The following is a 25,585-nucleotide window of genomic DNA, read 5'->3' as shown; positions in this document are numbered from 1 at the left end:
CCTGAGAACACTTGAGGGAAACTTATGTCACAAGAGTCACTTCGGTGTCTCCTTTCCCACGCTCCCTTCGTCACTTGCATTTCTTGCTCACTATAGAGAGCGTACCATGCGTGCCGTAGTTCAGAGGGTCACTTCAGCCTCAGTGACTGGTAGGATTGCTCTATCGTTGCATCCTTGGCGGAAATCGGAATATGCGGCTGATGGACATGCGTGACTTCTCCAAGTTGACAATGAGGTAGTATCTTCGATCGGGAGGGGATTACTTGTTCTAGTTGGTATTGGGTCTGGTGCGTGATGACTAGTGACGTCCTCTCTCTGTCACCATCTTCTCTGAACTCTCTCACTCATCTGTGAGGAATTGTAAGGAAGATGATGGCCCTTCGGACGTGGAATCAATTGCGAAGAAGATGTAAAGCCTTTGTGTTCGTCTCAATGAGCAACATTAATGATTTCTACAAATGTGCAAGTCTTTCGCTGAGGATGTGGCCCGACATCGCGAAGAACACCCAATGGAAAGCTAATGTTAAAGATATCACAGGGGAAGTGCTGTGTGTGTCGCAGTTTACTTTGATGGCTCGGACCGACAAAGGGAAGCCGGATTTCCATAGAGCAATGGTAAGGAAGCGTTCTTTTCGCTGCCGAGACTTACGTCATGCTCATTGAGGAAGAATCGTTAGGCTCCAGAGTCTTCGAAAGCGATGTATGCGACTGTCTTAGAGCGATTGGGAGCGATGTACGATGCTTCCAGGGTGAAGGGTAAGCATCTTCTGCGTCTGATGGAGCCGATCCCAATGGAGTTTATTTGGGAACATAAGATGGAAAATTCGGAGCAATGATGTCTGTTGGGTTGGAGAACGATGTGGGTTGCATCTTTCTCCTCTCCCACTCGCGGATGCTCAACTGCCTGTATGCGCAGGGGCCTGTCACTTTCACGTTGGATTCCCGGAAATTTGAGTATAGTCCACCGGGGCCAGGTGCTGGTACTTCATCGAAACAGGCTGACTGAGTGTTTGTGGAGCATGCGGCCATTTTTCATTAATCTCCCATGCATCGCTCTGTTCATTTCCCTGATAACGATAGATGGCGATTGGTCCATGAGGGTTTTGTGCCATTCAGGCCTGTTTCCCATAATGCTGATAGTCGTGTTTTGTGTGGCGTTTCATAATCAGCTGACAACCGAACCGGGGCTGGAATCAACGTGGTTGCATCGGGTGGATGTTTACCAAGAACCCGAAAATCGAATCTTGAGGAATGAAAAAATCTCTAGAAAAACCTGAAGGTAGGCCGGGCGTTTGGAGAGTGCTCGAGGTAACAGAAGCCACAAATGGCTCAGCCTCGCCGGAGAGTGAATTGAACTCCTATGATTCTGGTGGCTGTGCCCAAGAAACGTGCGTCGGTCAGTTAGAACGTTGCTTCCGCAAATCGCTCAAGTTCCAAATTAGACGACCGCGTCAGATTTCGAGGCTAACTCGTAGCCGCATGCTCCCCTAACACCCCGGAGCATTGCATCCGGTTCTTTCTCCACCCCCCCACCCTCCTTTCATCTTCCGTCTTCCTTGTCTACCCTGTCTACCCTACGTTTCGATAATGTTTAGGGCTCAGACGACTGTTGCTCTCATTTCTCTGATTCTAGCACAATTCACTGCTTCAGGATGTGCACGACCCACAGATCCCGGACAATTACCTCTTACCCAACCAGCCAATCATGAAATTTCTGGCCGAGTCAATCCTGGACTCATACCTAGGCTTAACCCCAATCGCGAGCTTCGTGGGAGATTCCTGCATATCACTGACATCGTATGTACTCTGGAGCATGCCCGCCTCCTGAGAGCCTCTAACGCGTTTCTTTCTAAATTGTTGCAATTACCCATCAACAGCATCCCGATGAACTGTATCTACCTAAATCAATGGTGGAAACGAGGTGTCATTACCTCAAACCTAGGCCAAAGAAAGGCGACTCCTTGGCCGGGGAATGGGGCACGCCAAAGTCGTGAATACCTGATTCTCCAACCCCTTACGTCAGACGACCTAATGATCTCTGTCTGTTTAGCGATTGTGACACTCCCCTTAACCTTTTCAATATCACCATGGAGTGGCTCGAGGAGGAATGGGCGGACAAGATAGATTTTGTGATATGTATGTGCTCAAGCGGCGCTCTGGACGTTGTTTCCTTTTATTTATTTCTCAACAATAGGGACGGGAGATAACGCTAGGTGGGTGACTAGAGAGGTGTGGAGAAAGATTCACGTTGTGATCCAAAATTACTTGAAGACACGACAATGACGAGGGGAACCCACGGACTGTTGACGAAATCGTTCATCTCAACCAGATGGTAGCGGATAGAATGGAGAGAATATTTTTGAAGAAGGGTGTCGCGGTTATTCCTAGCTTGGGTTAGATTTTCACTTATCTTCTGGCTTCGCGGGGCCCGGCCTAATCAGTCAATGCAGGGAACAATGATATCTGGCGTGAGTTAGAGCGGGTATTTCGCAGTATCCGTTCACTCAGAGCTAATTTCGTGGCACCTTACACTTCTTTCAGCTCATGTGAGTCCTGTCTCGACCGTTCACGACTCATGGCCTCATAAACGATAGAACATCATGTTTTCTGGTAGAATCTACACGAAACTGTATCGGCGTGGCAAGTATTAACTGACATTTTTAACAGGTCCCAACACGATGATCCATCGAATCTCATCGTGAGTGGCGTCCAATTGTCATTTTGACGCCCAAAGTCCTAACCTCCACTTTTCCAACAGGGCATGGACAAGTTATATACCCTTTGAATCGTACCAAGTCTTCCAACGAGGTGCATACTTTGCCCTCGACCTTATCCCTCGCAAGATCGGTGCCCTCTCGTTAAATACAATCTATTGGTATGAGAAGAACAAAGGTACGTCCAAGTCCTCATATCTACTCTCGTACTTATGAGCCGCGTGGTAACAGCTGTGGATGGCTGCAAGAAGGGCGAACCTGGCCGGTTGGAGCTAGAATGGATGGAGGTGGGCCGTTCTCCCCCCCTCAAAATTTCCACAAGATGGTTTACATCGTTTCCGCGATTCTGTAGGCACAATTGGGAATCTTCAGAGAACGGAACATGCAAGTATATCTTTCAGGTGGGAATGGACTTCTCAATCTCGTATATTCCACATTTTAACTGACCTTGCACTCGCGATAAGGCCATGTCCCCCCGTCTGCCTCAAATTATGCCGATGACTGCTTTTGGCGATATGGAGAAGTGAGTTTTTTGGTTATTGTCGTAGGGTTACACGCTAAATTATATTCTCACAGATCGTTTTGAGATATCAGGATACTATAGTGGGACAGCTCTTCGGTGTACGTCTTCTCATCTTATCGATCCTCGTGTCCATATCTCCTTATCTTCCAACCCTGCTTATCATAGCACATGAACAACGACCACTTCTTTTGGATTGACACAGAAGATGTCCGAGTCGCACGAAGTCAGATTGCTCAATCAAGCTTCCTTTCCAGACTTCTATCTTCATTCCTCCCCTTCCATACCCCACCATTCGGTACCCTAAAGAAGAAGAAGAAGAAACCTGTATTACATGATGAGCTTTTGGTAGACTTTAGTGGTCTGCCCAAAGTTGGCAAGGTCGACTTAGATGACTTCACAGTGATCAATGTTGCGCCAAGTGTCGTACCAACGTATTACCCCAGCATTAGAGTGTTTACTTATAATGTTACCGCACCTCCCTCCGCTGCATACGTCCCAACCACCCCAATTGACAGAGCCGTGGAAAATGGAGTGCTGAGTTTGGATGATGGCACGTTCGATACTGAGGATATAGAGTTTGAAGAACTCCAGAAGCAGCTGATTCCAGGGAACAGGTACAGTTCATACGACACATTGTGCCAATAACATGCACTGATGCCATTTTTCGCTCATATCATCAGGCTTCATAAAAAGAAGGTTGATTGTCGCCGAAAGAAGTACAGGAATAAGAAATCATGTAGGCTCAAGAACCCACGACATGCGAGCCCAGCTTCTCCTAGTCGGAGGAACACCTTGTGGACGCCATTGGGGTATTCGCAGGTTTGTTATTCCGCAACCAATGATACTTCTAACAGCTAACGCACGTTCCTTCATTTCCTTTCCTTTCCCTTTCTTATTACGGATACCTCTTTTTTTTTTTTTTGAAACAACCCAATTAGTTCTACATACCTGATCTTGACGAATACAAGAAGGAACAGCGCCCTCAATTCAGCCTCGAATACATGACCTACGATCTCGCAGTTCTCGACGCCTCATCTGAATATCCAGTTCCTCATCGTCTTCTCCCTGAACCGCTGCGTAATTCATCTTCCCTGAGACTCGAATGGGAGAAAACCAAGAATTATGTGCCTTACGAACTAGCAGACTTGACCATCGAATCTTGGTTGCAGCTAGCGAGGAGATTGGGTACTGGGAAACATCCGAAATTGTGGAAACGATTCAAGACGTATATGTACATGGCCTAGAAATATTTTTTGCGCCTTTTCGATCACCAAGTTTCTGTTTTCCGGGTACGTCTGTTCTCTCCCCTTCTCCCCTATGATTTCCCACTGAGCTTCTTCGCAAAAAAAGATGATCTTAGGACAACTAGGTTTGGATCGACTGCCATTCCTGGCCAGCTAGTGGGCGTAAGCAAATACTAAGCCCCCAGAGTCTCCAAATTTCTCATTCATGTCTCGCACGACCGCCTCAATGTAATGTCTTCGACTCGACTTCCCCCCCCCTCAACTCTGCCAAGAATCCCATAACCACTATCCACTCGAACCAAACGTCATACTCCCCTGGTCATCCATTATTATAATTCGCCTGGAAATCCGTACCCCAGCTTGTATGCGGTATTTATAAAGCATTTGTCATCTTGTGCCCGTTTGGAATCGCCAACCCAGTTTCCGCAATGTATACTACTGTACAACTTAACTATTCCGTGTAGTCGCTAATGCAAGCTTCAACGTTCGACCCAGAAGATGTATCCCTCCGCCCAAAGAAGCTAAACCTATGCAAGCGTCATTGCGAAAGAAATTAAAAGCGCAAAATGAAAAAAAAAAAAAAAAACCATGCAGAGCCTCATGGAAAACCAACGCTAGATGCACGGCCCTCTTAAGCCGAGCACCCATAGCCTCCGGATCTAGATGAGAAGCCCGATCACGAAACATAACTAGTGAGGCGGTCGGAGAGAAAATTAGGAATTGAACAAGGGTATTCGTACTTTGCAATAGTAAAAACATGGACGATCTAATACGAGATGAACGACCTGGTTGGTAGGCCATGCCAACGAATGTGCTCCCAGGTTTGAATGGAAAGGGGAAAACGATAGGGACGAAGATGGATCAAGCGCAAGATATGGGGGGAAATATATTAAATATTAAAAAGCGCTCGCCCAGGCGACTAGGTTCACCGAGTTACACTACCCAATACCATCAAGCCAGCAAGACCGGAAAAATAAGGAGACTATCGACCCAAGGCGGTAGGTAGAGATGGAGACAGACAGACACATAGGATCAAAAGAAAATTCACCACAATACCTCCGCCACGCAACTGAACCACGGAGATACACAAGATGAATAGCGTTCACTATCGTTGGGGCAAAACTTGGGGGTAAAAGAAGCAAGCAACGAACGGCGTGCGCTGATTAGTACAATGGGAGGGTACAATTAGAGACAGAGGAATACGAGACGTGTGATTTGGTAAACGTAAAAAGAGAAAGGGAAGGGATAAACAAAAAAGAAAAAAAGAAAAAAAAGAACGGAAAACGGAAAACTCAATGAGGACTTTGCGTGCGGGACTGTGGCTAGAATTTTTTCGGAAACAAGGATTGGAACGAGGCTTCTCATCAAAAGAGCCGTCACAGAGAGTAAGTAGACGCGTCTATGAAAAGTCAGGAGAAATCAATCAAAAAGATCAAACAGTTTCAGTTTTAACTTGGGTTATCTCCCCGCCGGCGCTATTATCCACACTATTTTTGGATGAAGGGACGCCACCATCGGACGGAGGCATATCAGTATCCACAATAGGGGTGATTTCACGCGGAATGTTTTCCTCGGGGATCGCGGTGGACATATCCTCGGGAGGGGCAAACGTCGCATAATGAGCACCGGCACCAGCAGTTGTCCCATTAGTGAAGTCCCCAAACCCTGCCAGGCCGGACGCTCCACCAGGGCCAGATCCAGTCGTGTCCATATGCCCAAAGCCCAGTGAGTCATATGGATATGAAGAGGAAGGGGAAGGACCAAACGGATCGTGCATTGCAGATGCGAGTAGATTGCCATGTGGACCGCCTAGTCCGTTATGAGCCACATGCTGTCCTCCGTTCGTGGCTGAGTTGTCGAGCCCACCAGTGAATCCAGTATTGGCAGGGGATAGTGTGAGGAACTGTTGCTGCAGAAGCGGGTCGACGGATTGCGCGACCGAGTTAGTAGACAAGGCAACCGTTCGCAGAACACTCAGGCCAATCCAGTCACTAGAAGCAGAAAGGAAATGGACAAAGTCCCACGGGCTCAGCGAGGAAATCAGAGGGTAGTGTTAACTTACTCCATGAATAGCTTCAATATCTGGAATGCTCCAAACGCAGGGTCACTGCGAATTGTCAAATCGCGCATGATCTGACTCGTCACATATCCCCACCGAATCAACAAACTCCTAGAGCTCATCGTAGCCCTCTCTTCCCCAAGAATCCCGCCACTCCCATTAAGCAACCTCTCGCAGCATGAATCTGCCCAAGTCATGATATCTTTGACGGGATCTAGGCTAGACTGGAGGCCATCGAGAACCTGGGCAAAATCGACTTCAAGCAGTTGTTGAAGGTCCTCGTGACGGCAGTTACAGACGAGAGCAGCTTGATTACGTATTGATTCGAAGTCAATTTCCCGCCAGGCTCGGGCCATGTCAATGAGCTGGCGAGGGTTCGACATCGACATGACGGAAGAAAGGGCTTGAGTGACTTGATAGATGTCGAGGAAACGAACTGTCCAGCAGCGACACGCATTCTTGGATTAATTTCACAAGAAAATGAAGAGCGACTTTGACGTACCAAGCAAGTGGCCGAAACGTGCACAAAGTTCAACCTTGGGCTCCACGAACGTATTACCATACCCCTCAAGGGCAGCCAACATAGATCGTTCAAGCCTCTCGGCCAGGGAACGCAGGCTCGTCAACGTTGGAGGAGGAATCTGCGTCAAAATTTGCGATCGCAATATCTCAAGAATTTCCTGTCACATTGAAAAACCCTTTAGTATTCCACTCTGACCAAGCCGCAAGCTGGCTACAACGATAAACTCACATCATAGACAATGGCATCCGCTCTAGCCATTAGCCCCGCAACGGCAGGCGCATGCGCAATCTCTCTGTGCTCGGAACTCAACCCACTCCAAAAAGTTCTCCAAAGCATATCGAATCGATCAAACCTAAAGCTCCTCACAGCCTCCAACAGAGAATCCAAATGAGCCTCGAACCACGTCCACAAATCCCTCGCTGCAACACCCTGAGGACTCGAGGAAGGCTGTCCAATAGCTTCTTCGATGTTGGGGAAGTTGGGGAGCATGCGGACGCTCTGCATGGGACGGTTGCTGTTAAACGTAGGAGGGGGGACGACGCCGGCCTGACTAGCAACGGGGCCATTGCGCATGTGAGGAGGAACGTTGGAAGAAACAACACTCCCTGGACCCAGTGCACCAGGCAGGCCCTGAGGCGAACGACGGCGAATCTGAGCTTCGCCACGATAATTAGAGCTTACGTGGTTCGGAAGGGTGCTTTGAGCGACGGAAAAGTTTCCGCTCACGGTAGGAGTCTTGTCATCAAGCGAGTTGAAGAAGATGGGGCTCTTCCTCCCCCCATTTGAAATGCTTCTTGTGACGGGGGCGAGACGGGATGCAGGAGTGCTGCTGTTAGTTCCTGACTCGTCACCATCTTCATCATCATCTTCAGGAGAGTCCTCCGTCGCGGACGAACGCCCAGAATGTTGGGAACTCGGGCGAGAGTTCTGTTGAGGGCGGATATTGTTTGATCGTTTGATAAAATCCTGGAGCCACTCAGCCTCTGCTGCCGTAGCAGGGCGGATACCGCAATCTTGGCGAGAAAACAAAAACAAAATGGACGTCAGCCACGTTCTACTTGTGACTCTTCCCCAATCAGGGTATCAAAAAAGGTAAAACATACAATGATACTTGCTATTTCCCCTAACACCCAGGCGGCGGGTTTTGATAGCAGGGAAACAAAGGCGGATCGCCTTTCCAAGTGTGGCGGTATTCACGTGAGGGATCCGGTACTCGTCGCATACCGCACGATACGAGTGGTACAGGCCCTGCCGAGGGACATTCCCATCTTGATAGGGTGCATAGTTGGCGTTTAACCTGCATCAAGTTCAAGTATACACATAGAAGCACAGCCAGGGAACGCCCCGAAGCAAGTTGAATGAGATATGTTGGAATTGTTGATTGATGGGAATAAGATGAAGGTGGAGAAGGGGCAAATATTCAGGGGAACATATGATTTGATGAACAAATCATCAGAAGTTGTGCGCCACAGCATTGATTAAGGAAGCTGAAACTCACCAAGCTTGAACAAAGATGTGCTTAGCACGGTCTGAGGCACTCGTTGTAGTAGCAGCACGGACATTAACGGCTAACTGCTCAAGGTCTTGTTGCTCAGGGGCAATCGTCATTCTTTGGAATGCATTAACCCCTGGGGAGGCCTCAAGAGATGATGGCGCTGCAGTGTTTTGGCGAGCGAACAAGTTCGAGTAGTCTGACGGAGCAGCAGCATGAGGAAGGGCACCTTGCGTGGGCGCAAAGGAGTACATCCCGACGTTGTCCTCCGTCTCGCTGGATGATGAGCGGACGCTTTCAGATCCTGAGAAGGAGCTGCTCCTAGGAGGGTAGGGATTGGAAGATTCGTGACGAGCTCGACGGATAGCTGTGTTTCTGCTCGGGGTATTAATAGCTTTGAGAATGTTTCCGCCGGGACCGAAATCCAGGGAGGGAGAGTCACTGGGTTGGGTCAGGTGTGTGCTGAGAGAGGAATACGAGTTAGAGGAACTGTTTGACATGGTTCGGGCGTGGGCAGACGAGTCGGTTAGTTTAGAAAGATCGTCAAAAAGCTCTGAGGGCTGAGGCCTCCAAAAATTGTTGTTATCTCTTGATGGTATGGAAGAATGATGGTGATCCGAGGACGAAAGGGCGGGGCGTGAGTACCGGCCACGGTGGTCGGGATACCGGCAGCAGTAACAGCAGACGCGAAAACACTGTTGGACGATCTGATCGAGGCAAATGAGTTTGGGGATGCAGAGGCCGAGCGCGAGCTGTTCATAGGCGAAAAATGGTTCAGCTCGGCAGCCTGTATGGACATAGACAACTGCAACTGCTCCTAAGGGGCACGGTCGGCACCAGCAACTGGCCAAGGGAAATGGAAATGAGGAGGAACGAACGTGGAAGGGAAAGGCGAGGGTACTGTTACAAAAAGGGGAGATGAAGAAAGAAAAAAGTTATGCAAGTGGCCTCAAAGCGGCCACAGCGTCACCCTGGACCAGCCGGGTGTGCTCGATTCAGGAGATAGGTTTGGCGTCGTCGTAGACGCCAGAGACGACGCAGAGTAGATAGGATAGATGAGAAGATATGCGGGTTGCTGGTTGCAGAGGTTCGTTGCTCTAGACACGAATGCGGTTGCTGTTGCAGTTGGCTTTTCTTGGTTTCGTGAAAGAAGTCGTCGCCAGGCAACCAGATTGAAATGTAGAATTGTATCGAATTGATGGTTGTTTATATGTGTCTTGTTCGGGATGTCCCCGTCGTTGGTCAAAACATGTCATAAAACTAAAAAGGCGATGCGATTTCTGCCATCAAGCAATTCTTGGAAAAGTGGTGATTATCTCTCTTCCCCCTCGCAAGATTTGTACACTCTGGTCTGAAGGGTAGTGAGACAGGGTCCGACACCGCCTCTGTTCTGCTCTCAGCAGCCGAGCTTCGCCTTCCCAGTACATGTAACTAGCACACAGGTACCAATACCAATACACATGCTGACACACATCAGGGCACATCACAGTTGATGATGATAGCAGCGCGTGAGATAAAGATGCACAGCTACAGGACAGAGTCGGACATCCGTCCCCCTGCGAACCTCGATCTCCTATACAGTCTAGCTCGGATCGCCAAATGGTCAGCCATGATGGGTGTGTTCAAGGGGTTACACGTCAGCATATGAGAAAGAAGCTAAAATGAGAACACTTACTAATTCTCTGTAACTGCTTCCTGGGGGAATCGCAATGCGAAACGCACGCCAGACCCTGCGCGCGCGTTGCCACTGCATGAAAAGCCACGAGTCTCCAGAAATTACGCCCTATCTAAATCTCGGTTACGGTAGCCATCACCGAACGCGTGCGTCTATTTGTCTCCACCAGATGTGGTTGGCAATGAATCACACCCATCAATAAAAACATCCAGATCATTCACACGACAGATGTGATGAGTTGAACGCAACCCGTGAGCCAAGATAGGTTGTTCAGTTGGACATGCATCACATGGCTTGTGCTTACCCCGCGATATACCGTATCGGCCACACCAAGCCTATGGCAGTGTCTCACTGTCTAACAGAGTTTCCTTCGCAGTGGTGCTTAAAACGAATTCGCGTGTGCACTGGAACGAATTCAAGGTGGGAAGATGCACACAACATTTCATCGCAAAGTATCACCTGAGTCTAGTCGGCATCCAGTCTAGTGTTAAAGGGACCAGATTAGCCACAGCGTGGTGGAACCGGAACAAATTGAATTGGCAGTTTCATGGGCGTGCAGGATGTCATCTTCTTCCTCTATCTGGCACTAGAACCCCCATGTCAACATTCATCCATATTCCACACACATTGGAGGAAAAACCCAGAAGCGTCCTTCCAAGTGTATGGCATGTACTGATGTACGCCTATTGGCAGACAGAACCGTGGACACGCAAAGGTCAATTCATCCGCATCTATGAATATTGAATACGAGAAAGACGACGAATCAAAGACATCCCTAACCTCCCCGGAAACCACGGGAATGTTGGTGAAACCAGGAAGCACTGGTGAGAGCAAGTAGAAACTGGAGGTACACGGGGCTGCCGATCCTGAAAAGCGCGCTGGACCAGCCATTCAGAACCGAAGATTGAAGAAACTAGACACCCAGAGGAGAATCCCACGCAACTTTACAAAACACGGTCAATTCGCCAAAGAATCGTAACACAGGGAATGTCTGGCGTGACCTTGTCCCGTTGGCCATTGATTCAACCACGCTAGGCCGAAATCTCTTGGCATGTACTCCGATTGTAGCGAAGAATTCTGCGAAACTAATCTGGGCAGAACCGGGAAGGAAGAAACATTCCCTTGTTTTCACGCTCCCAAGGGTTGTGGAAACTCGGCAAGTCCCATAGGGAAAGATCTGGACTGCCAACTCGACTCGATTGAATTTGTAGTACCCACGGCTTAGAGGCACTTGATCACGCAACACCTGAGAGTTTGCCGCTAAAAGCTTCTGCTCGAAAATCCAGCCGGGTAAACGTTAACGACATTTCAGAGGACTTTCTCTTCGCTTTCTTGTCTGCCGGTCGAAAGCTGCCCTGAGAGACGGATATACAACAATGATGAGTATCCCCTCCTGCTAAGCCTTACACGACAAGCTCCTGTCCTGATGACCGCACTTCCCGCTTCAACACAGCTCTCCAGGGAATCGACGTATGCAAACCGATGTCATGAAGCTGTAAGTCCTATCGTCGCTCTGACTAATCGTCTGGATGAGACAAAACAACCACCCCTCCTATCTTCCACGACGTGGCCCAGATGCATGTCCGAGTTCGACGTTCAACTCGTGAATGACTCTATGTTCGAATTCTACGTCCGATTCCCGGGTCCTGAAGAAAGTACGTACAGCTATCATCATCATCTTCCGATCTAACCTCCTTTTCACACACTCCCCCAACCCGCTGCTGGCTGTCCCAAACCGAACCGATGGCGATCGATCACTGACCCCCTGACCCCTTCTGATTTCTTATACGGCGAATCGACGAATCCAGCTCCTTTCGCTGGGGGCGTGTGGAAGGTTCACGTGGAGTTGCCGGAACAGTATCCATATAAGAGTCCGAGTATCGGCTTCATGAACAAGATTTTCCACCCGAATATTGACGAATTGTGAGCATCACCGCCCAATCTTCATGTTTTTTTTTTAGAAAACCGAGACAAGATTGGGAGCTGATTAATACTCCCATCACGCAATTTCATCTCATTTTCTGATCATGTCGTCCCCACCTGTTGATGCGACAAAAATAGGAGCGGATCAGTATGTTTGGACGTCATTAATCAAACTTGGTCCCCAATGTTCGGTAGGAACATCGTCTATCATTGAACACTTCAACAAGCTACTCAACATCATTTCCCTATACCAGATATGCTCAACATTTTCGAGCAATTCCTACCACAACTTTTGCGCTACCCAAATCCCAGCGATCCACTGAATGGCGAAGCTGCTAACATGCTCATGCGAGAACCCAAAGCATATGAGGAAAAAGTGAAGCGTGAGCTTCTTACAGCGGTAGTTCTTTGCACGGGTAGATTTTTTATAACCCCCTCTAGTGTATGTTCAAAAGTATGCATCAAAGTTTCCGGGGGATAGCCCAAAGTCCCGAGGAAAGGAACTTACCAAGGAAGGCGAGTCATCTTCATCGTTATCCGAAGCACCGAGCGACGACGCCATGGATGAAGACGGCGGTGAAAATGAAGAAGAAGAAGATATGAGCGATTGTGGAAGTATTAGCTCAGATGACTTCGGTGCCGACGATCCGTGCGAGAATATGGACCTATAGGCCCGCTTTTTCTTTCTTCAATCTCCAACCCACAGGGATCGATCCACATGGACCCCTTGGTTTCCTTCCTTTCGTCCTTTTTTCTCTTGATTTCATTTCTCGCCCGGTCGCATGATACCCATAAACCTGGCTCTTTTCGCCAAGCAATTTTACTCCCCCATCATCCTGTCACAACATCAAACTGTCGAGTTATAATCCTAGGCCGTTTATCGTATCGTCCTAGCCGCCTTAGTCTCTACTCATGACATCCCATTCCTTTCCCCCTGCTTTTAACACGTCCTTCGCGTATGCCCACCCATCTTGTACTTTGCCTTTTCCATCCCAAACGGACCATCGGATTGCTCCGGGGATCCATGGATCGTACAGGATTTCATCTCGGATCTTCTGGGCTTTTCCCTGTTCTTTTTTTCCCTCGTGGGCTCACGTCGCTATTCACAAGTTGTATAAATGTTCCCCACTGTTTCCTACCTTCTGTTCTCGCGTTCGTCAGTCCAATCGTGTCGAGTGGGGTTTCCTTCCAACTACATGTATTCCAGCTAGCCGTTCCCTCGTCGATCCAAACTGTAAGGTTCGGGGCAAGGGGTCTCCATATAAGCGATATGTGTATCCAAATAATAGACAAGGATCAAGTTACGGCGAACTGTTAAGTGCAATTCATTATTGCCGCTATTCCTTCCGGCCATGTCCTGCAGCCAGAGCTGTAGCGATGCCGCGGAGTTAACGGTTGCTCCTTTGTTTTGATACCCGAGGACTGGTGAAGTACTGTGGGCAGCGCATATATGTATTTGGTGGCGGGTCACTGATGGATCATGAGGACATTATTGATGCATGGCATGCAACACGACAGGGGGCCTGGGGTGTTCGCGAACGAACTTACCCAACAGGGACTTCTGAGGGAGAGGATTCCTTTTTTTTGGACCAATGCTAGTTGTGTGTGATTCGCTAGAGACATCAAGTGCGAAGCGCGGGTCTAGGAGAATCATACACACTATGATACAAGACCAGCTGACGGTGGGAAGAGGGCCACCTGGCTCATGGTGATGTGCATTGAAGCCTCTGCAAACTCCCTTGGGATTTCACAGACCGACTTCTTCGGTGCAGTAACAAAACGCACTCGAACCCTAGCCCAAAAATTCGCATCCCACCTTGTGACCGTGAAGCGCTGCGTTGCCTCTTACGAATTCAAGCCTGACGTTTCCAGCATACATGACTGACATGAATTTCGGTGCTTTACAGCTTTGACTTGTCTGACTCAGCCGACGCCGCCCTCTTCGCAAGCTCACGAAGATCTCGACGAAGGATCTTTCCAGCCGCCGTCCGCGGTATATTGTCGACAACTATTACACCTACATACAGTCATCCCCGCCATCAGCATCATACGAATCGATCAGAAGGCAAACGCTCCCTCACCTCCCCGAAGTTCCTTGTAATAAGCCACTTTGCCTTTGATCCATTTCTGGATGGATGTTGGGAACTTTGGATCTTTGAGCAAGGAAGGATCATTCGGCTTGACGTACGCCCTGTATTAGAGGAACACAGTTGAACACTGGGTGATGATCAAAGAGAAATAACGTCTTACCTTGGAAGCTCAGTTGAACCGTCCGCTGACATAACTCCGATGACCCCTGCATCCGCGATCTGTGGGTGACTCCCGAGAGTGGCTTCAATCTCGGCGGGAGGTACTGTCCAACAAGTTATCCACAACAGCACCAATAAAGTAAATCAAAGCCAGACGAGCTGACCTTGATATCCTTGATACTTGATGAGTTCCTTCTGTCGATCCACAATGTGGAAGTAGCCATCTTTATCAACAAAGGCAATGTCTCCAGTCTTGAACCATCTTCCATCCATGGTGTCACGCGTAGCATTCGGATTCCCAAAGTAACCCCTGTATGGGAAATAAAAATTGGCCGGGTCAAACCATACCCTGGGGGTTGCTGGATAAGGGTGGTACCTCATTACAAGCGGTCCAGACAGCCAGATTTCACCCGAATGACCTTGTGGCACATCCTTGCCATCCTCATTCACCACACGAGCTTCAATCTCGTATGTAGGTCTCCCAACTGAGGCAAATTTGTCGGTGCCCCTATAGTCCCGCGGCCAACTGAGCCCGAAGCCGGCTATGAGTTATTTAAAACGGTTTCCGAATCAGTATGCGGAAGCGAACAAAGCATCCATGAAGCATATGCACTTGTCTCGCTCAATCCATAGATCTGTTTTAGGCGGAAGTCAGGGTGCGCGATTCGTTTCAGGCGATCGTGGCATCTGTGCATCAGCCAACCACTAATAGGTGCACCCCCCGTGGCCAAGAATTTGAGTGAGCGAAGGTCATAATGAGTTATGCATGGATCGGCTCCCAATGCGGCAATTTGGGGAGGAACACAGAGCAAGGCCTATTATGTTGGAGATGGGGTGAGCGAGTGTATCGAGAAACTTGGACGCATCGGACATTGGCTCTATACTTTTGGACATCATGAAGGAGATTGTTCAATCCCGACCATGTTGAGAATATGCATGTGCGTCCACCAAACAAGGAGGTGAGGAAAACGATCTGAATAACTCCGTAAGCGAAAGACCGGCGCTGAGCACCCCATGGAGTACGTACCGCCGTCCCGGCAATATGGAAATACGGGAGGAAGGAAAGGACTATATCGTCTCGCTCTAAGGCGAAGTTGAGGTCAACGCAAGCCACAAGGTAGCTGAGGTTTTTGTGTGATATTTCAACTGCTTTTGGCAAGGAAGTGGTACCAGAGCTGTAGAAAACCATGGCCAGCTTCCAGATGATAATACGGGTCAGCGAATTAGTCAGACTAGAGGCGTCATGAGAAACGCACCTCCTTCGAATCTGGACCTTCAAACTTCTCCGGTTCAAATGAGTTCCCATGATCGGAAAAACTCGAGATCGTCTTCAATTTTTGTTGGCGAAGTTTGGCAGGCACTGCACTATCTTCGCACAGCAGCACAACACGCTTACGCCATACTTCCTCGCTTATCCCGATCGTCTTGAGGGCTACGAGCAGCACGTCCAAAAGGTTTGGGTGTACAGCGTACAATCGAGGCTCAGTGAGCTTAAGCTGGTGTGCAATTTCATTGGGCGTTAGCGCTGCGTTCGAAGGGGCGATAGGGGTTCCCGCAGCCAGAGCTCCAAACCAGATGAGAATGTAAGGTATGCTGTTCTGGGAAAACAACATGATTTTGTCGCCCCTTCGCAAGCTTTCGCCGAGACCTAGCTGAGATAGGTGCCGAATACCATAGGCTATCCGCAGTGCATCAGCTCTTAACTGCGAGCGAGTCAGCGCCTTGGCAATCCCTGCATCCACGAAGGCAGGCTTGTGCTCAATCGAAACCTCGTGAGCTAGGCAAACCTCAAAAATGGATTTCTGGAGTGGAGGTTTTGGAAACGGCTCGCCGGTATAAATCATGGTTACTGGGAATGGGTCTTCGACAAGCAAGGCGACCTGCCATCGCGATGTGGGCGAGTATATATGAGTTTCTAGACTATCTTCCGGGTACCCTGAGCCGCATCCTAGAAAGGAAAAGAAACCTTCCATCGTAGGCTTAATTCAACCGCTTTTCACATACAATCTTCGATAGTAAAGTGACCGGGTTCTGAGATTATGTTGTCAAATGGGAACATCGTGTTGGTTCCCCAACACGATCTCGACGAGGAAGTGTGGTTCTGAGAGAGGCCTGGCGCATGGGAGAACAGGTCCTGTGTTAGGGCTATCAAAGCCTTCGATACCACAGCAGCGTCCTTGCGCGGAGGTGCCTGAATAGTACGCATGGTTGCTGCAAGCACTGCCCCTAGAAACGAGTAGTGAAACATCAAAAGCATCTTCTGCAAAGAACGTTCAGGGTTGCAGATGGGCGCGCCACGTCGAAACCCGTTCGCAATGATCAGAAAGAAACCGGACAGCCCTTTTTTGATAACATCAATGGATGGACAGACTCATCCTCTTGCTTGTTATAGCAATTGGAACGAATTTTGATTGATTGGAGACGAATGCAGCTTTGGGTTCTTCGGTCAATCTATGTCATTTCAGGGAAAGGATTTCAAGAACAAATGTTTCCCAGCTGCACGACGGCGGCGACTGAAGTCTAGTTTCAACCTGACAACCCGGTAATTAGCCTCGAGTATTTAATGACAATGGGCACTCACTCCGCTCCAACGTGTCGCGGGGTTTCTATGCCGATTAGCTGGGCATCTCGCTTAGGGATCTTCTGTACATAGTGCTTGGTTTTGATTTGATGACATGCCCGTCATGAAGAGAAGTGATGGCCATGCGTGGCCGCTCTTTCTCACGGTGTCCCTTCTTTGTTCGGCATGCCGAGTGCAGCCTGACCGAGGCCAACTCTTTCTGCCCCTGGTGGCTATGCGGAATTGGAACCCCTTTCCTTGAACACCCCTGCACGTTCGAGCGCTGACGAACTCTGAAGTGTAGGATTTCGACGAACATGGAGTCCCTCATCTCCGTTCCCACCATCCTTGATCGATCCCCAGAGCTTCAAAGGCATAACGCGTCTGCTTTGGTTTCGACACTTCCCAATGAGCTTCTCGCTGCGATTTTTTTGCAGGGATGGGGGGGAGCACAGAATGGTCAGTATGACCCATCATTCGGGGTGGAGGTTGCCCAAGTTTGCACTTTATGGCGCGAGGTTGCTTTGGGCGAGCCCCTGCTATGGACGCATATTCAGTTTATCAATACATGCCATGCATTTGAGGACCGACAAAGAACATCATTGGGCCAAATCGAAATATTCCTAGAGAGATCCAAAGGCGCTCAACTCAGTATTCAAGTTGAGTTGTATTTACAGGACTCTGCGCTTACTGAAATGTTCGCGAGCTTGATCCGCCCTCATCTTCACCGCTGTGTCCGACTGGATATAACGGATGATACATTCACAGTGCCTCACCATCTCTTCCCGCTGGACCCGTCCCTTTCCTGTCTCCGTGAACTGAACGTCTCGGTCACGAACCCTCGTGAAAGTGTTTGGGTCCCCGAATCAAATATTCTCTCCGTGAGCACATCCTTCAAATCACTCCTGTATTTCTCCATTCGATGTGTCCGGGCACGAGTATCATTGCGAAACGTGGAGGCGCTTCACCTCCGAGTTTTCGTGTCACATGTTCAGGCGAATCCTTCGACCTATAGGGACCACGCTCTCTTCAGCGCGTCATGCGAGCAGTTGCAGCGCCTCGGTCTCGGTTTCATCGGAGGAGGGATTGGACTCTTGCCCACATTAGTTGAAACACCCTACCCTCAGATCCTCGAACTTTCAGGAGATCTAATGCCTCAAACGTATTTCGCATTATCCCCCGGCGTGAAACACCTTATGACCTCGTCGGAACTTCCCCCCTTTACGGAGGATGCTTGGACATCTCTGGCACCGGAACATCGATACCCTTTCCCTAATCTCAGGACGGTGCGCATCAAGTTTGCCGGCTACGAGCGTCCTGAGATTTGGCGTCGCAAGATGGCAGATTTTTTGACGAATCAACATTTCCTTACTGCAGTCGAGCTGACTTCAACAAGGTTCAGTCCCGAGATCCTTCGCGCCTTCACATCTGAGCCGCGTGTTCTCGAGGCTGCGATAGCGGTGATGCCAGCAATATCACATCTCCTACATCGACACCGTTCGTCCGATGTCCCGATTTAGTCTTACTCCACCTTAACGGTATTCTTGTCGATGGACAGTCACTCTCCGGCTCTGCAGAAGAGCTGCAGGGGTTGCTGGAGTGCATCCTCACTGATCGCAAGAAAGTACGCATCGTTTGGAGCATCGGGCGTAGCTTCATGCCTGGGTACATGATGCGATTGAGGGAGCGGTTATTCCAGTACGGCCGGTTTAAAGTAGGGTTAAATGACGACCCCAACCCCATGGCAGATTTCGTAACTCTCTCAGATGAATTGGTTGAATAAGGAAACTGTCACTCTGACTTCTTGATTGTTGTAATCACATATGTTATCATGCCGGATTAAACTCACTGCTCTAGCGGTCCAGAATCGATTGCCTTTTCCTTGTACTAGAATCTTTTCCGGACCATGCACTGGGATAAAATATGCGTCAATCGACAGGATATGCCCGATGAGTCGAAGATGTTGGGAAATCTGAGGATCGTTCTACTGAAGCAGTGTTGCTGACAACCAGTATCTGGGCAGAGAGGCCTCATCATTGGCACAACAATGACGTTAATCCACGATTCGCAAGTGCCACCAACGGCACGAACGTGAGGCTTTGCGTCACTTGCCAGTGCCTGCAGGGGGTTTCAACAAACAGCTCCAAAACAAGCCGAAAGGCACCGGTCTCTTCCAAAGTGGTCATCCCAACATGAAAGAAAAAAAATGCAAATCGGTGAACTTGCTCTCCCGATCGGAAAACAATCCAAGCCATGGCAGCTGCAGCCGAGTCATAGTTTGCTGCCTTACCTGCCCCTGCGGAAGTCGGTGAAAGGAAGGTGTATAGCCAGAAGCATAACGGAATGATCCTTTATCTTGCCCCTTTCGAAGTAACGTTGTAAGGGCCTCGTTCCTCAACCGTCAACGATTAGCTCGAATGAAGGTATACGCAACGGGGTGAGAGGAAAGGTTGAAACCCTTTCCGTCTCACCCCGCGTCTTTAAATATGAGAATCATGGAACAAGAAGAGAATAATCATAGTATACATGATGGGCGGCAACAACGCCTGACTGTGGGAGTTGATCTGGTCAAGACGGATTATGAGCCAACCTTGGAGTCCGGGGGATATTTAACCTGCAAAACTTCAGGCTGCTCACACGAGCGCCAAGGGCAGGAGCTTTTTGGACTCTTGGTTGACTCCGCGCGCTCCCGACCGGCAGAAAATTGTTCACGTATGTGCTATCAGCGACCCACCGACGTGGGATCAACGCCGACAATGCTACATACCGCAGAATAAAACAAACAAACAAACAAAGTCCAAAAAGCTGTCGGCCAGATTTACACAACTCCGTACTTGTTAATGAACGGACCATTGACAATAAAAGCCTAGTAGCACCAACTAGAACACGTTTGCGTCCTGGAAGATATCGCAATGGCTTGCCGCGTCGACTTCATTTGTAGCCAGCCTCAATTGGGCAGGTGATCAGCCTCTATTAGAACAGAAGCCTCAATGCCTCATACCAAAGTTTCGGACCCTTGTACTCCCCGTAGTCGCCGGCCTTGGGCGTGCTGCTCATCAGAAATGAAGTAGCCTGATGTTGTATCAACAATCAGTTCCGACGACGGAGTGGCGAGGACTTCGAGGAGGGATCTCATTGTTGGTTGCGAAGTGAAAGGTTTGGGGGCTTGAACTTTCCCTTTTTCTCTTTATGCGACGGGCTCGCCACTGGTGTAGCTCGCGTACAAGAAGGGTGCATTTTGGACTCCCTCTTATGCGAGTCTGAGAACTCACGCGTCATAGCCTTATATATTTTTAAAACCTGAGGCTCAGGGGCGTTAGCTGCTTAACGGGTTCACACTATCTTGGGGCATGAGCGGCTCCGATAGCCAGCTCATCGCACGATTGTTTAGCCGGACTGCAACTCGGTGCCGACGGCTTCCTTAAGAGTCGGGCGACCGACCCAGGGAGAGAGGTTCTTCCAGAGCCAAGACCAAATGTTTATGAACCTTCAAACAGACCAAGGCTGGGCACACAAAGCCGATGACCAACTGGCATTCTTTCCTTATATCGTAGCAACAATATTTGTTACGCGTAACATATTTCATGTCCAGTCGGACTTGCAGCATCTTTCGGGTCGTTCAATGTAGCCGGATTACGTAATCCTTTTCCTTAGATGATCATGTCTGGTTTGGCAGGGAAGCATTCACTTCCCAAACATGGGTATCTCGAATATTGCGCGCAGATGGAGGTGAGGGAACATCCCAAAATGATATCTCCATACGCGAGAGAATGCAATATGGGGACCTAGACCAGACCACGAGGGCAGATCCGGCAGAGCCTAGAGCACGCGCTGCGTAGATGATGTAGGCGCCAGTTTCCGGTATTCGTTCCATTGTTAATGGCCATACTAGACATTACTCAACAAGTATGACGAGACGGTGCAGTAAACGACGGATGTGAGGCGCGCAGTGAACGGGTGCGTATCTCACAGAGGCTGAAAAGCTTCCCAATCAACAGCCGCCGTTCTGGGACGACGATCCGGACCACCGAAACTTGTAAGGGGAACTAGAGATGGTCTGTTTGACTGAGCGTGAGTGCACAAACTTAGAGATTTCGATCAGCAACTCAGCACTTGTAGCAGCGAACGGTTTGTGTCATCACCCACCGGCACAGGTGCTAGGTTCTGGGAAAATTGACGTACCGACCATGAGCGCACTGAAAAGGGAACGTGGTCTGAGAGAGCTGAAAGATCAAGCGATCACATTGCTCTTTTGTCAAGGCATCATTGAACATGATGGCCCCTAGGAAGGGATGATTAAAAGTCAACGGTCGGGAAAGTCTTGCGTAGTCAATTACCTCGACAAGCCTTCGAGTTGATGAGATCAATCAGTTCTTTGGGACACCATCTTAAGGCCCTCATCCAATAGGCTGGCCCATTTAGCTCTGTCGAATCGATGGCATCTCTTTGAATGATGTCTGGCAACCCGCCTAAAGAGGCGTCATCATTGAATCGGTTGATGATCCCTCTCACGAGATCCTGCAACTCGTCACCGTCAAAAAGCTGTGCCACTGCAATCAGAGATTGTGCATCAAAGCTCCAGAGAACCCACATGCCTTTTCGGCAATGAGCTCGGGCACGCTAATTATTTGAATTTGGACATAGTCAGAACCCTGCTTAGCAAGGCTGAGAGCAGTTTGCAAACTTCGAAGGTCGATTCCAAAACCCCATCTATCTAGGAGCGCTCCAGCTCCGCTGCCAGATCGGTCATGCTCACCGAATTCGTAATTTCCTTGCAGAAGTTTCGCCTCGGATAAGGTTAGTACGATTCGGCCACTTCCAGAATCAATGCTTCTCGGGCCGAGAGGCCCACGAGCTTTGGTGGCGCTAAGGGTGCGACGCCCAATGTCACCAAATAAGAATCCTGTGCAGATTTCCTGCAGGAACTTTTCGACCCGAATTCGTTCATCAGCCGCGTGTTGATCCACCAAGATCAGGACTTGTGAATGGGCCACGATCTGGGCAGTGCCATGCAAGGGCATGGACTCCAGCTCCAACCAATCCCTGATGTGAGGCATTTTACACAAAACGAATTTGTCGTCCACTTGATTGATAACATCTGCATCTCTCAAATTGTTGCTGGAGAAACGGCTCAGAACTGATAACGTCGAACGTATACCCTCGCTGCCACGACCAGCTCCCCGTGTTGAAAGGGCAGGATTTTTCGAAAAAAATTTGCTTCGCCTGGATGGTGAAGAATCTCCCGTCCGGACCGCCTCAGATGCCGCTGCTGCGGGGTAACTATGCGAACGCCCGACGAGCGAAGCAAGAAGCGGGAGGCCAGAATTGTGTTCATCAATAAGGGAGCTGGTTACCAAGGGAATATCCTGTTCCCCCGCTTTAAAGACGGGATTTTCCCATTCCTGGACGATTTAGCCAGCGCCCAAACACCGCCTTGATTCAACGTACCAAGAGGAGGTTAGTCACCCATTCCGACTCCATCCCCCAAGGTTGATGCGAGCTATCCATGTCATTGATACAATCGAGCTCCACTCGGCCTTGAGCCATCGTAGATCGGCTTTCATTTCGCACTCTCCATCTCTTGAGGCCAGTCCGATCAATGTGAGATGTTTCCAACTGCAATCCTCCTGAAGCTAGCCGATCTCGCCGGCCATCCATGCCTGGAGTGTAAGAGAGGACGTCTGGATACACAAGAGAGTCGGCATCACTTGAATTGCTGGTGCGAGAAGGGTCCTTCCATTTAGTGATGCCGCTGTCGATATTACCAATCCAGTTTGGAACAATGCTCTGACGCACGGGGAGTTTGGTCCACGGTTCTGAATTGCACAGCATTCGCAGGTCTGGAGCCGAGCATGATTGTTGATCAGGAGTCCTGAAAGAGTCGTGGCGAAAGAGGTGATTGATATGTGCATCACGCTTGCTTGATGCGGCCGCCAATGGAATCGAAACAGTGATGTCCGCATCCTGAATCGTCGAAGTTCTCATGGGTGGGGAAGATCGGGTCCCCTTTGCGTAGTGGTCACTTGATGACGAACGGGGCGTCAAGAGTGAGCTTTGGTTGCGAAGAAATAACTCGACAGCTGTTGCCAGAAGCGAACACACAACATTGGCATTCTGGGCGTGACAGTCAGTTTGTACTTGAGCACACATGCAAATGTATAGTGACACACTTGGAAGCGAACCGAGTCTTTGGCAGGCGCGAGGCACAAGTCCAGAGTTTGTGGTGGAACTTCAATATTGAGCGCATAAACGGAATGCCTCAGCCGCTTTTGCGGCGAGCGTCGGACTGAGCAGAGTCATATAATTAAGAAGGATTCCTGTCTTGCAGCTAAAAACGGCGCACCTGAGCTGCCAGGCATGATCTCCCCTTCAGACTGTCATACTATTAGAACTGCCACCTACAATGTGGAGCAGACAACGGACCTTTCTGTTGAAAGCGAGGCGATCCTCAATGATTTTGTGTAACTCACAAGGTGCAAGCAAGTGACAATTGACATCTTTGGGGACCGGGAACAGGTTAGAACAGGTACCAGACAGGGACGCACCACGCACTCACAAATAAATTGGTGCCCCTAAGGTCAGAGGAATAATGGCACAAATGAAGATCGAGTTGGCAATCCAGAAGACTTGCCTTCGAGAAGGAGGTGGAAAGACTGATAAACCCCTTGATTTGAACCTCCCCATCTCTTACAGCTAACTCCTCTACATTCTAGAATAGTCCAAGGCTTCAGTAAAAGGAAGGGAACTGCATTAGGGAACCGTACCTCAGCAAGCGATCGACCAAAGAGGGTCCGAAATGCATGCAACATTGAGTTGGTCTCCAACGGGTGTTAGACAAAACTGGTGGCAAATCAGCCGAACAATAATACCTTGGCTATCGTTAGAATCCTTTTCTTCCGACTTTCCTCGCTATTACCTCCGGTTGCATTAACACTTTCGACCGTGAAGGACACATGGGGGAAGACCAACGCAATTGACTGCAGGTCCCTTGCCACCGCGTCAATTGTGCGTGCAGGCAACATATGTGATACTCTCCTGACTGGAAGCTGCATACGATGTCTGAGTCTGAGGTCCCTTCTGTAGGTTATGTAGGATCCCTCACATTATAAAAGGCCTCTCGGACGCAAACTACTGTTCCGGGGCGCTCCCGACGCCATCGCAACGACTTGCCAAAATACAGAGCCTTTCCACCCTATCGTTCGCCAAAGCGAAGGTAAGGGAATTAAGATGCCATCAAGAACAATCAAGATGTCACGACATGATTTGGCAGCTTCCCTTGAAGATAACAGACCACGTTTCATTTTCCTCTGCTGTCCTGGACGATATCTCTAAACAAGCTATTTCGGCAGCAGAAGCAAGGGCTGTAGATAGCTAGGTGGGACTGCGTTGACTCGCATTGAAAAAAAAAACATACCTTCCCCACGAAACCCAAACATGGACATTATACTAGATTCACCAGACGGGTGCATTTTTGATGTCCCTGCCATAGTAGTCAAAGTAGTGAGCCGTGAGTGAAAACAGGTAGGTAATATCGGTTCACGCCATCCTCAGTCTTATGTTTTTGACAGTCAAGGTATTCTTCTCATAAAATTGTGCTTACTATATCTTGCGCTATCGGCTGCTTTCGACATTTGTCTCAGGTCTTCAACAGGGATCCCAACTCCATCATCGCGCACCCAACATGTCCATTGGGCGCAGTCTATGCCAATGTCGATGTGAGATGCTTCAGCATCTATCGAATTTTGTACAAGTTCAGAGACAATTTGTGGGATAGAAGTCAATATCTGGGTTGATCTTAGGCGGCTACGTGTCACCGACGAAAGTTGTCGAATGATTTTAGGCATAGCTGAGGAAGAACGCGCTCCCGCCCAATCACGAATTTGCTTCCGGACCCTCACCTTATTAGGTAATTTGGCACTGTCAATATCTTTGCAGGCTTTGCAGATAGTGAGGGATAGTTGATCAAGGTCGGTAGAAGCAAAGGCTGACAATGGCGGAACATGCTGAATACACGAGGTGGAAAATGGAAAATTGAATGTGCAATCGGGTCAACACACTGTTGATCTGGAGCTCTTACACGCATTTCAGCGCAATGACATGACGGCACAAAATTGCGTATAACGCGACACCCAAATGATCCCAATGACGGCAATCCCGGAGAAGTTATTTAGGGTCTTACCATGAAAACGCGATGGTGCCTCAGACCCGCCCAGCAGTTTAGGGCCATCGTTTGAGTTCCCTGAGCATGTGAGGCCAGTTTCTGAACATCGCGACGCCGCAGCGCATCGGAATCGCTAGCAGTCAATGATCGCGTTGCTCAAGCTACTAGACGTGGAGGGTGAGAGAACCAAAGCAAAGAGCTCACTCCCGATCATTGCTCTCAAGTTCACATGTGGGCCATTGGGCCCAGAATTAATTGTTAAGTCGCGGGGTTTTGCCGCATTGAGGCATATAGACCAAAAGACCTTCTGGAGTAGCTAAAGATCAAGTTCCTCGAATGGTCAGAATGACGATCTAGATATACATTAAGCGCGTTTAACTATGCTGCCACACATCGACAAGAGCAGGGTCACGTGGGAAGAGCCAGAGCTTAGGAAGACATTGGATATTAGGTATTCGAGAA

The 25,585-nt window shown here is 49.2% G+C and overlaps 10 protein-coding genes across 10 annotated transcripts; 5 read left to right on the top strand and 5 right to left on the bottom strand.

Moving 5' to 3' along the window:
- Positions 1-106: 106 nt before the first annotated feature.
- Positions 107-1,006, top strand: EI90DRAFT_2905534 (uncharacterized protein; the record flags this gene model as incomplete). Its single annotated transcript, XM_039054210.1, has 7 exons — positions 107-149; positions 225-287; positions 370-409; positions 468-615; positions 678-756; positions 816-859; positions 917-1,006. The coding sequence occupies 7 exons, from the start codon at positions 107-109 to the stop codon at positions 1,004-1,006; spliced, it is 507 nt and encodes a 168-aa protein (XP_038922332.1).
- Positions 1,007-1,449: 443 nt separating this feature from the next.
- EI90DRAFT_3150529 (Metallo-dependent phosphatase-like protein) lies at positions 1,450-4,526 on the top strand. Its single transcript, XM_039065666.1, has 15 exons — positions 1,450-1,797; positions 1,878-1,990; positions 2,051-2,136; positions 2,195-2,213; positions 2,272-2,393; positions 2,451-2,546; positions 2,668-2,698; positions 2,759-2,892; positions 2,946-3,001; positions 3,067-3,115; positions 3,179-3,237; positions 3,291-3,335; positions 3,403-3,851; positions 3,918-4,056; positions 4,176-4,526. The coding sequence occupies exons 1-15, from the start codon at positions 1,588-1,590 to the stop codon at positions 4,479-4,481; spliced, it is 1,914 nt and encodes a 637-aa protein (XP_038922331.1). The 5' UTR covers positions 1,450-1,587; the 3' UTR covers positions 4,482-4,526.
- A 1,387-nt stretch (positions 4,527-5,913) lies between these two features.
- Positions 5,914-9,055, bottom strand: EI90DRAFT_3116538 (uncharacterized protein; the record flags this gene model as incomplete). The annotated part of the gene is made up of 6 exons (XM_039062902.1): positions 5,914-6,472; positions 6,544-6,976; positions 7,043-7,220; positions 7,292-8,076; positions 8,167-8,360; positions 8,562-9,055. 6 exons carry the CDS (start codon positions 9,053-9,055, stop codon positions 5,914-5,916), a joined length of 2,643 nt encoding a protein of 880 aa, XP_038922330.1.
- A 2,337-nt stretch (positions 9,056-11,392) lies between these two features.
- Positions 11,393-12,945, top strand: EI90DRAFT_1732348 (ubiquitin-conjugating enzyme/RWD-like protein). The gene is made up of 8 exons (XM_039052092.1): positions 11,393-11,609; positions 11,680-11,725; positions 11,806-11,885; positions 12,039-12,153; positions 12,292-12,344; positions 12,408-12,536; positions 12,595-12,669; positions 12,724-12,945. Exons 2-8 carry the CDS (start codon positions 11,703-11,705, stop codon positions 12,822-12,824), a joined length of 576 nt encoding a protein of 191 aa, XP_038922329.1. The 5' UTR covers positions 11,393-11,609; positions 11,680-11,702; the 3' UTR covers positions 12,825-12,945.
- On the top strand, positions 12,860-13,391 carry EI90DRAFT_3033822 (uncharacterized protein; the record flags this gene model as incomplete). Its single annotated transcript, XM_039058481.1, has 3 exons — positions 12,860-13,028; positions 13,191-13,333; positions 13,365-13,391. Coding segments are annotated over 3 exons (339 nt in total), but the record flags the coding sequence as incomplete, so codon positions are not given.
- A 663-nt stretch (positions 13,392-14,054) lies between these two features.
- EI90DRAFT_2905153 (uncharacterized protein) lies at positions 14,055-16,246 on the bottom strand (the record flags this gene model as incomplete). The annotated part of the gene is made up of 9 exons (XM_039054195.1): positions 14,055-14,170; positions 14,235-14,344; positions 14,404-14,506; positions 14,567-14,712; positions 14,779-14,944; positions 15,016-15,217; positions 15,274-15,375; positions 15,430-15,597; positions 15,659-16,246. The coding sequence occupies 9 exons, from the start codon at positions 16,244-16,246 to the stop codon at positions 14,055-14,057; spliced, it is 1,701 nt and encodes a 566-aa protein (XP_038922327.1).
- An 892-nt stretch (positions 16,247-17,138) lies between these two features.
- EI90DRAFT_3033813 (uncharacterized protein) lies at positions 17,139-18,875 on the top strand. Its single transcript, XM_039058480.1, has 2 exons — positions 17,139-18,358; positions 18,421-18,875. The coding sequence occupies exons 1-2, from the start codon at positions 17,280-17,282 to the stop codon at positions 18,743-18,745; spliced, it is 1,404 nt and encodes a 467-aa protein (XP_038922326.1). The 5' UTR covers positions 17,139-17,279; the 3' UTR covers positions 18,746-18,875.
- Positions 18,876-19,463: 588 nt separating this feature from the next.
- Positions 19,464-20,203, bottom strand: EI90DRAFT_3033812 (uncharacterized protein). Its single transcript, XM_039058479.1, has one exon. The coding sequence runs from the start codon at positions 19,813-19,815 to the stop codon at positions 19,531-19,533; it is 285 nt and encodes a 94-aa protein (XP_038922325.1). The 5' UTR covers positions 19,816-20,203; the 3' UTR covers positions 19,464-19,530.
- Positions 20,204-20,928: 725 nt separating this feature from the next.
- On the bottom strand, positions 20,929-23,771 carry EI90DRAFT_3116534 (uncharacterized protein; the record flags this gene model as incomplete). The annotated part of the gene is made up of 10 exons (XM_039062901.1): positions 20,929-21,019; positions 21,145-21,244; positions 21,300-21,512; positions 21,554-22,364; positions 22,411-23,076; positions 23,133-23,248; positions 23,306-23,336; positions 23,386-23,459; positions 23,515-23,671; positions 23,727-23,771. The coding sequence occupies 10 exons, from the start codon at positions 23,769-23,771 to the stop codon at positions 20,929-20,931; spliced, it is 2,304 nt and encodes a 767-aa protein (XP_038922324.1).
- Positions 23,772-23,846: 75 nt separating this feature from the next.
- Positions 23,847-24,878, bottom strand: EI90DRAFT_1731644 (histidine kinase-like ATPase). The gene is made up of 5 exons (XM_039052091.1): positions 24,563-24,878; positions 24,503-24,508; positions 24,377-24,442; positions 24,065-24,323; positions 23,847-24,008 (listed from the first exon to the last, which is right to left on the bottom strand). The coding sequence occupies exons 1-4, from the start codon at positions 24,804-24,806 to the stop codon at positions 24,214-24,216; spliced, it is 426 nt and encodes a 141-aa protein (XP_038922323.1). The 5' UTR covers positions 24,807-24,878; the 3' UTR covers positions 23,847-24,008; positions 24,065-24,213.
- Between the last annotated feature and the right edge of the window lie 707 nt (positions 24,879-25,585).

This window comes from Cantharellus anzutake, assembly GCF_015039405.1.
Source record: "Cantharellus anzutake strain C23 chromosome Unknown EI90scaffold_4, whole genome shotgun sequence".
In the NCBI taxonomy this organism is placed as follows: domain Eukaryota; kingdom Fungi; phylum Basidiomycota; class Agaricomycetes; order Cantharellales; family Hydnaceae; genus Cantharellus; species Cantharellus anzutake.
Note: the sequence above shows the minus strand (reverse complement) of the source record. Positions and strands in the feature narration are given on the sequence as shown.

Excerpts from the sequence above, each read along its gene's own strand:
- EI90DRAFT_3150529 (XM_039065666.1), top strand. The coding sequence starts at position 1,588 with ATGTTTAGGGCTCAGACGACTGTTGCTCTCATTTCTCTGATTCTAGCA. Across the intron at positions 1,991-2,050 it reads GAATGGGGCACGCCAAAGTC|CGATTGTGACACTCCCCTTA; the intron begins GTGAATACCTGA and ends CTGTCTGTTTAG. Across the intron at positions 3,852-3,917 it reads CAGCTGATTCCAGGGAACAG|GCTTCATAAAAAGAAGGTTG; the intron begins GTACAGTTCATA and ends TCATATCATCAG.
- EI90DRAFT_1732348 (XM_039052092.1), top strand. The coding sequence starts at position 11,703 with ATGCAAACCGATGTCATGAAGCT. Across the intron at positions 12,154-12,291 it reads CACCCGAATATTGACGAATT|GAGCGGATCAGTATGTTTGG; the intron begins GTGAGCATCACC and ends CGACAAAAATAG. Across the intron at positions 12,537-12,594 it reads ATATGAGGAAAAAGTGAAGC|TGTATGTTCAAAAGTATGCA; the intron begins GTGAGCTTCTTA and ends AACCCCCTCTAG.
- EI90DRAFT_3033813 (XM_039058480.1), top strand. The coding sequence starts at position 17,280 with ATGGAGTCCCTCATCTCCGTTCCCACCATCCTTGATCGATCCCCAGAG. Across the intron at positions 18,359-18,420 it reads GTCGAGCTGACTTCAACAAG|CGGTGATGCCAGCAATATCA; the intron begins GTTCAGTCCCGA and ends AGGCTGCGATAG.
- EI90DRAFT_3033812 (XM_039058479.1), bottom strand. The coding sequence starts at position 19,815 with ATGGTCCGTTCATTAACAAGTACGGAGTTGTGTAAATCTGGCCGACAG.
- EI90DRAFT_1731644 (XM_039052091.1), bottom strand. The coding sequence starts at position 24,806 with ATGCCTAAAATCATTCGACAACTTTCGTCGGTGACACGTAGCCGCCTA. Across the intron at positions 24,324-24,376 it reads GTTTGGGTTTCGTGGGGAAG|CCCTTGCTTCTGCTGCCGAA; the intron begins GTATGTTTTTTT and ends AGCTATCTACAG.